Source organism: Microchirus variegatus (genome assembly GCF_963457635.1).
Source record: "Microchirus variegatus genome assembly, chromosome: 1".
In the NCBI taxonomy this organism is placed as follows: domain Eukaryota; kingdom Metazoa; phylum Chordata; class Actinopteri; order Pleuronectiformes; family Soleidae; genus Microchirus; species Microchirus variegatus.
In genome coordinates, this window is record NC_139802.1 from 31,513,206 (window position 1) to 31,527,026 (window position 13,821).

General features: G+C 41.1%; 1 protein-coding gene across 1 annotated transcript in view; it reads right to left on the reverse strand.

The window, feature by feature from the left end:
• LOC310937527 (inactive dipeptidyl peptidase 10-like) overlaps positions 1–13,821 on the reverse strand; it is a gene marked incomplete at both ends in the record, with an annotated part of 48,442 nt that overhangs the window by 9,367 nt on the left and 25,254 nt on the right. Inside the window, 11 exons of the mRNA XM_083901810.1 lie at positions 436–527; positions 1,106–1,213; positions 1,422–1,460; positions 2,026–2,149; positions 2,220–2,317; positions 3,924–4,078; positions 4,790–4,910; positions 5,290–5,371; positions 6,462–6,514; positions 7,998–8,072; positions 10,722–10,816. Coding sequence (XP_083757936.1) covers positions 436–527; positions 1,106–1,213; positions 1,422–1,460; positions 2,026–2,149; positions 2,220–2,317; positions 3,924–4,078; positions 4,790–4,910; positions 5,290–5,371; positions 6,462–6,514; positions 7,998–8,072; positions 10,722–10,816 — 1,042 coding nt within the window. The remainder of the gene's footprint in view (positions 1–435; positions 528–1,105; positions 1,214–1,421; positions 1,461–2,025; positions 2,150–2,219; positions 2,318–3,923; positions 4,079–4,789; positions 4,911–5,289; positions 5,372–6,461; positions 6,515–7,997; positions 8,073–10,721; positions 10,817–13,821) is intronic.

The window sequence follows — 13,821 nt, forward strand, 5'->3', positions numbered from 1 at the left end:
AAAAGCATCACACACTGGCTACCCTTCCTGCCACAGCTAGACAATATAGTTCTATTCTATTCTGTTCTATTCATCAAGTACCAGTGTTTGCAGTAAAAAAAAAAGTAAAACGAAACTTAAGGGACAGGAAATGACATCAGCCACAGAGGCTACTCGGAGCTAACTCTGTGCTGCACTGTGGAGCCAAGAATAGAACTTTACAACATTTCCAGGAATTAAGCGCATAGTGACGTCCCAGTGAGCACGGAAGTCAACATCGCGTGTTTCATCTCCTGTACTTAGACTGAAGAGGACCACAAAAGCACGAGTGAGTCATCTTTTTTCACACTTTGCCGATTGATAGGGCCTCCAGAGTCCCAAATATAAGGATTTAAATGATTAAAAAAGTTGACTTTGCATAATATGTCCCCTTTAATATGTGGAAACCAAACTTACACGATCAGGTTGTTTTCGTCGTAAGCTACAATCTTCGTCACCTCCCAGCCCCCCGACGTTAGGTGGCGAACTTCGTCCTGGTCACTTCGTAACTGAAAGAATCAAAAATGAATGAATGAATGTCTTTTAAAGGTCTAGCGTGTAACATCTTGAAGCGTTTATTGGCAGAAATCGCATATACCACTCATAATATGTTTAAATACTGTAAAACCAAATAAAAATCATTTTATTTTTAAGATTATATGTACCCTGGGCAAGGACCTTGCTTTATGGAGCTGTATCTACAGTAGCATGAACAGAGAAACCAGCCAGTTTTTCAATGTTTACTATGCGAAAATGAATGACATACTACTACTACTATGGTAGTTGTGGTTGCCACCCGCTATAAAACGAAAGTAACCCTTACCTTAACCCATATAATTTTTTATTTTAGAAGAATATCTATTAAAATTATTATTTCACTGAAAATCCCCAAAACTGCCATAGGAGAGGAAGTAGCCAAATTTCACACATGCAAAGAAAAGGTATGGATTGACCCAACGTTTGTTAAAATGTGCAGTCTCAACATTAGATTTCACAAATCCTCTCACACTGGACCTTTACGAGTCAGGGCTTAAAACAGAAACGGAGAAAGACACAGTGTCTGGGATAAATGTTAGAGGACGGGCACCTTTTTTGTGAACATGGTGATGTGGTGGAAATCTCCCTGACCTCCTTGTTTCACGGGCAGAGTGAGGAAAAACCTGCTCCTGTCCTTGGAGAACAGCGGCTCCTGTCTCTGCAAGGAGAAGCACAGACTTCAGCGGTGACATACTTTATGCATGAATGATTTCTGCCTCTCATCCGCCTCAATAATGGAACATACATTGCAGTGATGACAGAACAAAACATCGGAGGAGACGTGAGGTTTTTTATATATATATGCATCACAGTTTCTTGGCAGACAACAGTCTTGTTCCTAAATACTCTTATGAGAAATGATTTACCTGCCTGGAAAGCCACGTCTCTGAGGAGTCGGCATGTCTCTGAATGAAAGGAATGATAAATTAAATCCACTTTTCAGCACAGTAAATGCTCTCTGTAGGTTATTCAGACTTTAAAAAAAGAAAACCATAATGATATGGCGTTGAACCGCTGCAGGCGCTGCCTGCGGCGCAGTCCACCTGATTTTATGCGTTGCTTTACAAATGATTTGGAGATTCAGTCCAGCAACAGGAGTCTGATTAATTTTGTGTGACATTTTGCAAGTTTTTGCGTATGAATGCACTCTTGTGTGTACTGTTCAGTATCTGCAATATCCCTTTTTAACCAGTCATGATAGAAATACAAGAGTGCACACCACCATCACAGTGAAGTAGCCTGATAATTGGCACCAAAGTGAACAAAATGATGGATAACCACAATGAATGTGTTCAAATGGAATTTACTGACAAACCGATTTTGAAGTTTTGAACAAATTATACGTAATGAGTTATTTCCTGCTAAGTGTCTCGTCCTTCAACCACTTTTTGTTTAAAAATGACAGCAAATGTTTCATGTGTCATTTATCAGCTGCATGTTTACAGCTACAGTCAGAAGCGGCTCCCGTACCTGAAGACAGACTCCAACGTTGGCATCACACACCGTCAGCAGCGACATGTTCTGAGGCCTGTTCACCCACCGCACAGCCAGGTGATTGTTACTGATCCACTTCACCATGGTGATGTAGAACTCTCTGCAGAAGAGAGGAAGGTCAGTGTGGGGACGTTTTTTGTGAACCTTGAGTGTGTGTGTGTGTGTTTCACCTATTTCTCAGATGATCAGGAGGCTGCAGTTCTTGAGTGTGTGTCGCTCCCACCAGATTGACCACCGACAACTTGACCACCGGATTTTTCTGACCGGCCTGAAATAAAGAGACACATCCACTGGTGCATTTAAGAACATCTGAGTAGTTTTTAATATGACTATTATACTCAATTTTGACTTTTTGCCAATTTTGTCCTGAAAGTGTTTTTTTCCTTATTCTTGACATTAGACAAGACAATGGGCCACTGTGGTAAAATAAGCTGTTTGTTGGTTTGGAAACTGCCCTTTACTCCATCCATCCATCTTCTACCACTTTATCCTCCACGTGATCCACACATCGTGGCCAATCTCAGCTGACATAGGGCAATAGGCGGGGTACACCCTGGACTGATCGGCAGTCCATCCCAGGGCCACATATATAGCGCCAAACAACACTCTGAGTAATAAGGGTTCCAAAGGGCTCCTTCTACAAGGGCTGAGGTTCTACCTGGAACCATTTGCTTCTGAAAAACCCTTTCCCGAAGAAAGGGTTTTTCAAGGGTTCTTGGTAACACTAATTGTTCCATTTTGATCCAGAGAAGAGATCCAGTTCTTGGTGGAACCTTGACCAAAAGGTTCTACCTGGAGCCAAAAAGGGTTCTCCAATGAGGACAAGCCGAAGAACCTTATATGGTTCTACTTAACACTTTTATTTCTTATTTCTAGCCCAATTTATACTCCTGCGTAAAGTGCTCTGCGTAGCTACGCAGAGTCCTCTGCGTCGACGCAGAACCTGTCGAAGAGCCTCTGCGTCGTCTCCGGGTGCACGGAATATTTTTTAAAGCCCAATTTATACTCCTGCGTAAAGTGCTCTGCGTAGCTCCGCAGAGTCCTCTGCGTCGACGCAGAACCTGTCGAAGAGCCTCTGCGTCGTCTCCGGGTGCACGGAATATTTTTTAAGTGTCCGTCACTCCGTCAAGGGACTACGGAGACGGCAAGAGCTGCGATTGGTCCTCAGGACAGGCCGAGCTAAGCTGCTCTGTGCCGGCTCTCAGTGCGCTCCGGGCGTCCTGACAGAGGCGGAGCTGATCCCCGCCGATAACGCCGCTGCCGAACTATAAATACGTCATATCTTAACACACACAGCACATGTTTAGACTCTAAATGGCCAATTTCTCGCCTCAAATTATCTTAAAACTGCGTTCCGTGACACAGAAAAGTGAGAAACGGCCACTTTTTCAACAACAACAGTCTTTCTCTCTCTTTCTTTCTCGGACGCCATTGCTCACTGTAGCCAGAAGCACAACAACCTTGCGCAGCGACCCCTACTGATCGGGCGGGGAAATTGCAGCGAGTGTCCGTCACCACGACGCAGAAGTATAAATGCTCGAGGCGTCTCCGTGGTGACGCAGACGGATAACGCATACGCAGTCGGAGAAGTATAATGTGGCCTTAAGATCATTCACTCTCACATTCACACCTTTGGTCAATTTAGAGTGTCCAATTTATCTAATCCCCAAATCTGCATGTTTCTGTCCTGTGGGAGAAAACCACACACACATGGGGAGAATATGCAACTCCCCTTTAGTACATTCATTTGTTCATGTTATTTCATGGGACACATAAACCATTTAAACCATTTTAAAACATGCATTACTGAAGCTGAAAAAGAACAAAATGGGCATAAATTTACAAAATATGAGCATTATGCAGTTTAAGCTCACCATAGGATACGGATACTGCAGTCCTCGTGGGTAGGCGCTGCCAGTGAACTGGGGCAGAGCCATGTTGGGAACCTGAGTGTCATCAATAGTGAGGTAGGCTAGTCGCTCTCCGTCCGGCGACCACCAGTGAGCCAAGTTTGAACGCAGAATCTCCTCTGATAAGAAAAAAAGAATCAGCTTTTATTTTCTGTCATAAGCCTCAGAAGATGATATGGAAAAAGGCCAGAAAACCTTTTTCCTCTAATGTCTCTGTCGATGACGTAGTCGCACGTTATTATAGTCGTCTTTCTTTACTCAAATTATCACTATTAGGGCTCATTTTCGACACATTTGCCCCTCTCATCCTACACTGTGAGCAGTGAAAATATGACAGTCACAACACTTATCATGCTCTTTCGTCCACTGTAAATGCAAAAAAAACAAAACACCCCACAGTGATTCTCACAGCTCAAAGTTTCCAGTTTGGCTTCCCATCTGTGATTGTGATGCACAAACCCGCGAAAAGAGCATCACCGTGTTGTAGAATTTGTTTACCCAGCGTCTTAATGGACCGCAGAGGCTTTTTACTGATATTCTGCTTTGTTTGCCGAGTCTCCTCTGCTGAATTTTTAATAGCAGACAAATCTTTGAAACACTTCATTTGCAGCTGAACTGAGGATGATAACAGCGTGTCCTGAGACTCCATCCATCACCAAAGTTCACAGAATGTTCACATTTTTTTTTTACCCTAAGGCGTCTGAAAGAGAAATCTTAAAACCTTTAGCATTTCAAATGTTCCTGAATTTAGAGCCGCGTTTACCAGTGATTACCATCAAGAGATGCATACTACTTATTTAATAAAAGGAATAAAAGTGATCATGGCTCACCTTCATACAACCAGTCAGCGAGCCCGTTGAAAATGACTCCTTCCATCCCAGAGGAGGTGATTCTTAGGGACACACTCCTCACGTCTGACTGGTAGTAGATGTTATTCTCAAAGATGTAGATCTGAAAACAAACATGCATTTATAGTAATGTTCCTGTTTTCTTTTTATCAGACATTAATTCCATTTAATTGAATTTTGCCTGGCAGCTGTTTACACTCCCTTTGAGATCATGCTTTTTTTGCTGGTGTGTCCTCTGTGTTTTGGATTTTGTAATTTCCTGTTTTTTTGGTTTTCATATCATCGGGGTTTATCTCGCCATGCGGCAAATATGCGTATTTTGTCTCTCTATCTTTCCACCGGTGTTTTTACATCTGCGTTTGCAAAAAGAGCCACACTTCCTGCAAGTTGACAAATACCACGTGAGTTTGTTTTAATTTCATTTGCTTAGCTCCATTCTGTCAAAACAAAGAAAACAGGTGTGATTAGGCCTTCACTCTTACCAGCTGATGTCCTTGTTTTCCCCATGCTGCGTGTTGGAGAACTGCATTCTGAACCTCAGGAGGATTTAGCTCCCACACTTCCCTGATAAACACACACAAGCACATATTTGGACTTTCCTTTTCCTGATCTGTTATTTCCTACCAGTTCTCAGTTGCTGTTTCTGTCTACCTTTACGTACTGCACTTGTGTTACAATAGAGCTCTGGTAGCTCCGATAGCATCAAGCAATCCCATCCTGACGCTATTTTGGCAGGAGCCTGTGCTTTTCAAATCCATAGACATATTAAATGGACAGAATGCCAGGAAATATCTATGTGAACTTGTAAGGTGAAGATAGTGGAGCGGGAACATTTTTACCAGATCCTTAAAGGTGCATTATGTAATAAATCTAAAGCAACTGGCCATAAAACCCTCCTAATATGTCATAGAGACTCAGGAATTATGTTCATATAACAAACTGAACTCACCAACAACAAGTGCAGACAAAATATTTGCATTGAAAAAAATATTTTGCAGACTGCAAATCATGTTTTGGCATGTGGCGCCACCTACCGCCGTCTACCAATCATTGCAGTCAGTAGAGTCTCAGCTGCCGAGCAACAACAGGTTGCCAGTTACGTCAGAAAACAAAACCTAAAAGACCTCGGTATTTAGAATTTGAATGTTGTAACCGTTTTTGGCCACATTCTTACATATGGCACCTTTGAACCTGAGAGATGGATCGTTGCCATAAAGTGAGCATATTTAAAGTGATCACTTAATATTTGGTAATCCAGCACTTACTAACTTTATTATTATGTTCATTTTACATGCTCTAACTGTGTTCAGTTTAATAATGTCCACCCTGGCTGTTTCTGTACACGTGAAAAGCACCAGGGGGCAGTATAAGGGTCATATTATGTATTCGTCTAGTTCTGTGATAAATTGCTTGACCTCCATGGATTTAAATTATGCATTGAACTCTTAGCAGCTTGAAACCAGCAGTGGCCCTGTTCATTTGTGCAGAAGCTTTTCCTGTCGACATGGCGAAATAAACAAACTGAGTCACATGACATGCCGAGGTCTATATATAAACAACCAGCGTCTCTTTTTCTGAACATCACGATGTTCATACATCAGATGGCATTGAATGGATTAAAGGGAAACCGGCGAATGAAGGTAAAGTGGCTTACCTCGTGTAGATGTTGTAAATGATGTACGATGCCGTGTATGAATATCTGTATATCTGCAACGAGAGTTCAAACCGTCACATAATGCAAATATCGATCCCTGTCTGATAACCTTGGGCCAATGTCGGTATCTCCCGCCTCAGGGAAAGAAAAAAAAATGGAGTCGCTGGAGCAGTGAATAAATAACAGCAGGGAGATAAGACAAACAAAAGAAAATGAGAGAAATCAACTATCTCTAGACACAAGAGCAATACAAATACAAAAAACACATTTGTATGTGGTACGGTCCACTTCCTGTCTGACAATATTTTCATTCAGAATGTAAGTAAGACTTTACAGTACATAAAATACATTTTAAAGAATGCATTTTAGTGAAATGCGCCATTTGAAACAGAGCAAAGTCACATCATGTTTCATTAAATGTTAAATCACCTTTTGTCTGCACATCCCAACTGTTATAATGAAAAGTTCCAAATAATCCAGAATGTTCAGACTAAACACAGAGGACTCCACGTTACCATCCCCTTATATTTACTCTGCAGTATTTTATCCACATTTCACTTTATCTAAACTTCAGCATCCTCAATGTTCAAATAAAGTTGTGACACTTGATTGACTCCACTCAAGCTAAGTTTCCTGCACGGATGAACTTCCTCCACGCACGGCAGTGCACTCACTGACAGAAATTCAATCAGGAGCTGCTAAAAAAAGAATAAATCACAGTACGTGGCGTAACTGTAACTCAAGGTGATTTCATGTTACTCTATCAAACAGGCACCTATCACACTCAGAGGCCCCTAAACCAAGAAGTAGTTCTGACCTGACAATCATCACAGGGATACTGTATGACATGAGCCACAAATATCCCTGTCTCGCTTTTTCAGCTGCTGCAGAGTTTCTAGCCCTGAGCCTGGATCCATGTGTTGGCAAACAAGTCTAAAAATCAATGGGGAAAAAAAAACGTCTAAAAAAACACACATTAAGGCTAAAGAAACAGAAACACAACACATAAATCCACACCTGTTTTTGGTGAGGTGATGCCATTTGTTTTCTGGGGAACTGTTTGTGTGCAACAACAACAGCATCAGAGATGTTCTTTTTAAATTAAAGTCAACTGTGATTTTTTTTAAGAAGCAGAATATCCAAAATATACGCGGTGTGCGCTTGTTATTAACAGATTAAACATAGTCAAGGATTGTACATGAGATATATATTGTATTGTGATATATAAATAAAATCAATCGCCAAACAAACCTGAAGAAAATGGCTAATGCCCCTGTGTATATATACTGTGTGCAGATAGATGAGTGACAGCCCCCTTGGGTATTTCATAGGAGAACAATGTAAATGACATCCTGCCAGGAAATAAACAAAAGCCAACAGAGAAGAACAGCTGGTAACGTTGAGGATGATCCACAGCTCACAGCTCGTGAGCGGAGAAACAAATCAGAATTCAGCAATCATCCGGAGGCTGTTTTTGCGTGTGTGTGTGTGCGTGTGCCATTCTGATTTATCGCGTCGTCTGGACGAGAAGCTCACCTGCTTGACATCGTAAGCGAAGAGAGCGTACTTCAGATCAGCAGAGAGCGAGTACTTTACCACCTTAAACGCCGTCTAAACAGACAAAGCAAAGGAGGGGAAAAAAGAGGAAAACAGCAGCTTAAGACTTTCAGTAAATATGTGCTAAATCACATGTGTCAAACTTAAGGCCCGGGGGCCAGATGTGGCCCGCCACGTCATTTTATGTGGCCCGCGAGTGATTAATTGGTCTTGTGTTAAAATAGGTCTATGCTGCTTTAATGCGTGCGTTGACCATAACCTACATTTCCCACAATGCATGGTGATTGTGTTACCCACAAGGTGATGGCACCGCCACTAGATCGCAGTGTATCGTTGTACATGCATCATGTGACGAGTGAAACTGAATAAGTAATAAATACAGAGAGTTATTTAGCAATATGTTACGGAGTAGTTACCTTCATTTTACATTATAAATGGTTACATTTATTTACATGTATTCTGTATGACAGTTACATCTGGCCCTTTGAGGGTAACCATTATGCTGATGTGGCCGAGTTTGACACCCCTGTGCTAAATAGAGACTTGATAAGGGAGCAACTGGCTAAGAAAATGCCATGTTTTTATGCCATGAAAATGATGGAAAACACAGCAGGCACAAACTAATATTGTAACATGAGGCTGTATGAGGAGAAGAAACTGCTGACCACATAATGTACAGCTAAAATGTCATAGAGTGTCGGTCCAAAATCATAAAATAAGTCTTTTATAAAAGAAAAAAAAGTCTTTTGTTGATGTTTTGGTGCTCTAGGCAGTGATGGTGTGGTTCGGTGTGGATGTTTCGCACTGCAGCAACCAGCCACAACTACGACGCCCACTCTGCTTCTTTTGATTTTATCCACAGGGTCTCAAATACTCTAATCTCCACGCAGCCCTTAATGTTAAAAAACGTTGAAACTGTGAGGATCAGACCGGCGGGAGGCAGACGCAGAGTCGGAATGGCTTCACGCAGTGTTGTGAGTGTTAGGAAATAGCAGCTTACAACAGGACGACAATGATCCAATTAGAAAACAGCTAAATTTGGCCCCCTTCTCTGATGATAATCAGATCACAAACATGGATGTAATTTAATTTTCCCGGAGAATATGTGAAAGAGTAAGTGTTCTTTTGACATTTAGAGGCAAGGGGACACTTAAACACAGTCAGTCAGTGATTTGATTGCACGTCAAGCAGGCAAACACTAATCCGAAATGATATTTCCAAAAAAGAACCAAATAACCACTCGGCTCGAGGCGAGTACAGCGAGAGGAAGTGATTTAAGTGATCTTAAAGCCTGCACATCACACAGAGAACGGCAGCTGTGTGTGGGGGTTTTCTGGTGTGAGCTTCAGCACATTTTCATATCAATCTGATTATCTTAGCATTCATAATTTTATGACTAAAACACAGGAGAATTCTTGAGGAGTCAAATTCTTGGCCTTTATTCAGAGGGATGCATATGAGCCTTGAGGTGTGGTTTCCACGTGTGTTTGTGTTTACTCCAGAATCAGAATCAGAATTTTTTTTGGATACAGCCATTGGATACACAGTTGTATGTTAAAGCTCCCACAGAGTGGTACTACTGCATATATTATATGTGAGTTATGGAGGTCTACTTACATACATTAACTTGTTTTTGTGGTCAAAAACCTCCTAGTTGCTGTAAATGAGCCGATATAAATCCCTCCTCACTGAAGCTCTCGTCAGCCGCGCTGTTTCAGACTGAAATCTCACCCCCAGAAGACAGACTGTGTTGTGATTGGCCAGCCAACGACAGCTTTCCCAACTGTCCTTTGATTGGCCAATACCTAGAAGTGACGTAATCAACACACCAGCTCTCAGAAGCGCAGCTCCCCCCTCTGGAACGGTGGATGCACTGCTACTCATTATCAAAACATTGATTTAACTGTGTTTAAAAACGGCTTCGTCACGACTCCCCGCCGCAGTCCCGTTTATGACTTTGACCCAGAGTCAGAAGACACTTTCGCAAGCGAAACACCTCCACAACGGACGTTCTTCTTCTTCTGTGGTTCAATGTACACAGCCAGATGTGCCTGGACTAGTGCCTGGAGCGGGGGGAACTGCTGTTCAAGAGAAATGCTGTTTACGTAACCGGACCAAGTTTTTTCAGGGATCTCGCTAGGCCAGAGATAACAATACAACACAGCGTTCTCAGCAGTGGCTGAACTGTTTGTTTGGAACCTTCAGGGCTTCGTAAACAAGGTAATGGCGCAGATACACACCAAAAAAAACAGCGTTAATTGGAACTTCCGTTCTAGGTAGTTAGTAAATGGGGTTTAAATGGGGTAAAATGGGCTTTATATATATATATATTATATTATATATAAGAATAAGTGTTGCAGATGAAAAGTTCAGTGCAGGTAAAGAAATAACTTCATGGAGAAAAATTCCCATTAAGTCGACATAATTGTTTCCTTTCAGGTTCAATACATGAAAACTATTGGTTGACTGGCTGTCCATTGTAATTGACTGCTCTTGAACAGCACCACCAAGGTTTATGGTTTGTTTTTAACGGTTATTCTGTACAAGGAAAAATAGAAAATATGTTCCCTTTTCTGAAAATGAAATATTACATTCATGGAATAAAATGAAGAACCATGAACACAAACAAAAACCATAATAGGATAACATTTAATTCGAATAATGCGATAAAAAGGACAGCTCATGTTGGATAACAAAACTCACGAATGTGCTGTTGCTCAGAATGACTTCCGTCTCGTTCAGGATGAAGTTGAACTCGATGACGTGGCCGTCCTGGTTCCTGTACACCATCGCCGTTTCTGAGAGAGGAAAACAAACAGCGGCCAGTGAAGCTTCTGTAAAGCTCACGGTACACAGTCACGGCACCTATATCCATAAAACAAGTGACCTCATCTAATGAAAGCAAAGGTCAAGTTTCTGCAGTAATAAACAAAAAAAAAAAACCTGTTCCACTTCCTATTACATGTCAATTTGTCTAAATAATACAGAAGTGCTTTAAAAGGGTTGGAAAAAAGGGAGGTTCCCATATTAAAACCTTTGGAAACACTGCTTTACAGGAAGTTGTAGCATAAACCCTGTCTTATTTTTCAGTTTCATTCTCATACTTGTTTTCATTCCTTGTTGCACCTGACTATAATTATTTTAGTAATCGGCTTAATTTATATTAATTAATGAATTTAATGAATGGAATTTGGAAAGTGACCTTGCTTATGACTTCAAAATAAAAGCATTTCACCAGTAGTTGGTCCATTTATCCACACTACACTACTTGGCCATGTGATGTATTTGTCAACATACATAGGATCTATAGAGAATTCTACTTCTGATTTGTTGTTTGGTGTCTAATTTTACCAAACATTATCATAAATAATGCGGGGTTTTTCATTATTTATATGGGTCAGTGCTAAGGATGTAGCCTATTGTTTGCTCGAACCTCATTAGCAGTCTTGTATGACACACAGTAAGAAGCAGGAAGCACTCATCCATAACACAACATGGACAACACACACACACACCATCTGTCTTATATAAGCACCTGGATGTTTTCTTCATCTGTGAAGGGATACAGTATAAAAAAAAGCTTGCCTTTACATTCGCCATGCACACAATGTAAACAACGGTGCCATGAATAATTAATTCATTTGTGTACATTCCAGCAATGACCCCCAGAGCGAACGTGAATGTCACACCAGATCTAATCAGTGAAATGCTGAAAGGCGATTATTACACGGTTCCCTTGGTAACATCACAAAACAGCATCTAGTACAAATCGCGAGGCTGCTGCCGGTGATGTAAGAAAATCACCAACAACTAGAACGGAGAGCAGAAAGGAATACTGATGAGCTGCTTGTTTTCCTTGTTCGGACTCGGCCTTTTGACGCGTTGAACTGCGTGAGCGTTACTGAGAAATGATAATAATAATGCCAAGTGTACTGATATAAAATCCACTCTATTGCCAAACCAAGGATAAATACATGATACTGATATGGGTTTTCACTTTTGCTCATGCTAATATTTAGAAATCATTGCAATATGATAATTTACGTAGAAACATTCAACTTTTTAAGTTTAAGTGGCATGAATGTGTTTAAATGGACATTAAATTAAAAGGGGCTTTAAATTAGTTGAAAAAAAAGTATAAATAGACTAAAATATACATAATCAGAATCAATCAAACACATTTACAAACTCCTTAATAAAATTCAGAACAGAACACCACAAACCTTTAAAAACTTTTTTCTGAGTACTCAGACTCTGTTCACTCTGATTAGCTGATGTGAATCAGGTGTGTATGTATATGTATGAGTGTGTGTGTGTGTGTGTGTGTGAGTCTTGCTCTGTTCACTGTGATTAGCTGATATGAATCAGGTGTGTGTGTGTGTGTGATCTGCTGAGATAGCAGAGCAGCTCCATTAAAAATGCAAGGAAAAAAACAAAACGGCCCTGACGTTTCCCAAAAAAATCACTATAAAATAAAAATTTTGAGCTGAAATGTCTTCGCTGTGATTGTCAGAAGACTTGGCTGAAGAGACTGATATAGTTTATGTGAAGATAGAGTGGAAAATTGCTGAGAATATTGGGGACTTTTGTGTTTTTGTCCAGGAATGATGTACTGATGAAGCTGGGTGGTTCTACTCTCACTCACAAGCTTTAGCAGCCTTATTGTAGGAAACTAGCCGAAAGTGATTAAAGTATTGAGCTCTTTCGGGCTGAGCCCGGCCCGTCCCGTGGGCAAAGACCCGGCAACCAGGCGCTCGCCTGCGAGCCCCACTCCCGGGCCTGGCTCCAGGATGGGGCCCCGGTAACGCCAGTCCGGGTGACGTACTCGTCTTGATGTGATTTCTTCTCATAAGGGGGTAAGTGAACTGCTCTTCGTCTGATCCGTCACCTAGGACCTGTTTGCCTTGGGAGACCCTACCAGGGGCATTAAGCCCCGGACAACCTAGCTCCTAGGATCATACGGATACTCAAACCCCTCCATCACGATAAGGTGGCAGTTCAAGCATAATAGCATAGTAACCATATAAACAATAAGCTCTCTGAATTGTTCCCTTTGTTTTACATTCGAGTATCTTTTTTACAAAATGTATTTTTGAACAACCTGAAATTTCTTAAGGGAAAATGAAGGCAATTTCAACAATATTATCTTAAAGTTTAACATTTAAACATAACTTACAGATCACAGTGGATCTACAAAGGTACACATTATATGAACAAATTCATCCTGTGGGCTGGATTGGACCCTTGGGTGGACCAGTTCTGGTCGCAGGCCTTATGTTTGACACCCCTGTATACTGCGATTGTTATTTACTTATTATACTATACTTATTGGTTTCGTAAAACCAATAAAACAGGTGAAACAAAGGATTCAAATATGAAACTTATGTGATTTTGCAAGTTTCTGTGAACAAAATGTATAAAATGACATAAATAAGGCTGATGGCTGATTATGATGTTTTGATATGAAGTATAGTTTTATATGAGTATATTTCCTCTTGGCTCTTTGAGCATAAATCTTAGCCCAGGTGTGAATGGCGCAGATTTATTTAATGACCTCGCGTGCAACTCTCCGGTCATTTTTGATCTTTTACAGCTGGAACAGCCTCTTTCACCAGGCACAATTGTACACTTAGAAATCCCACACACACACACACAATCGTAAATCCTGTCTCAAAACAACATCCTCCTCCGTGCTTTCAACACTCACAAGCCCATCCGTCTTATATAACAGGATGTGAGCCATGATGATGATGATGATGATGATAATATCGGGATTATTCATCCTTCAACTGCGCTGGAGGAG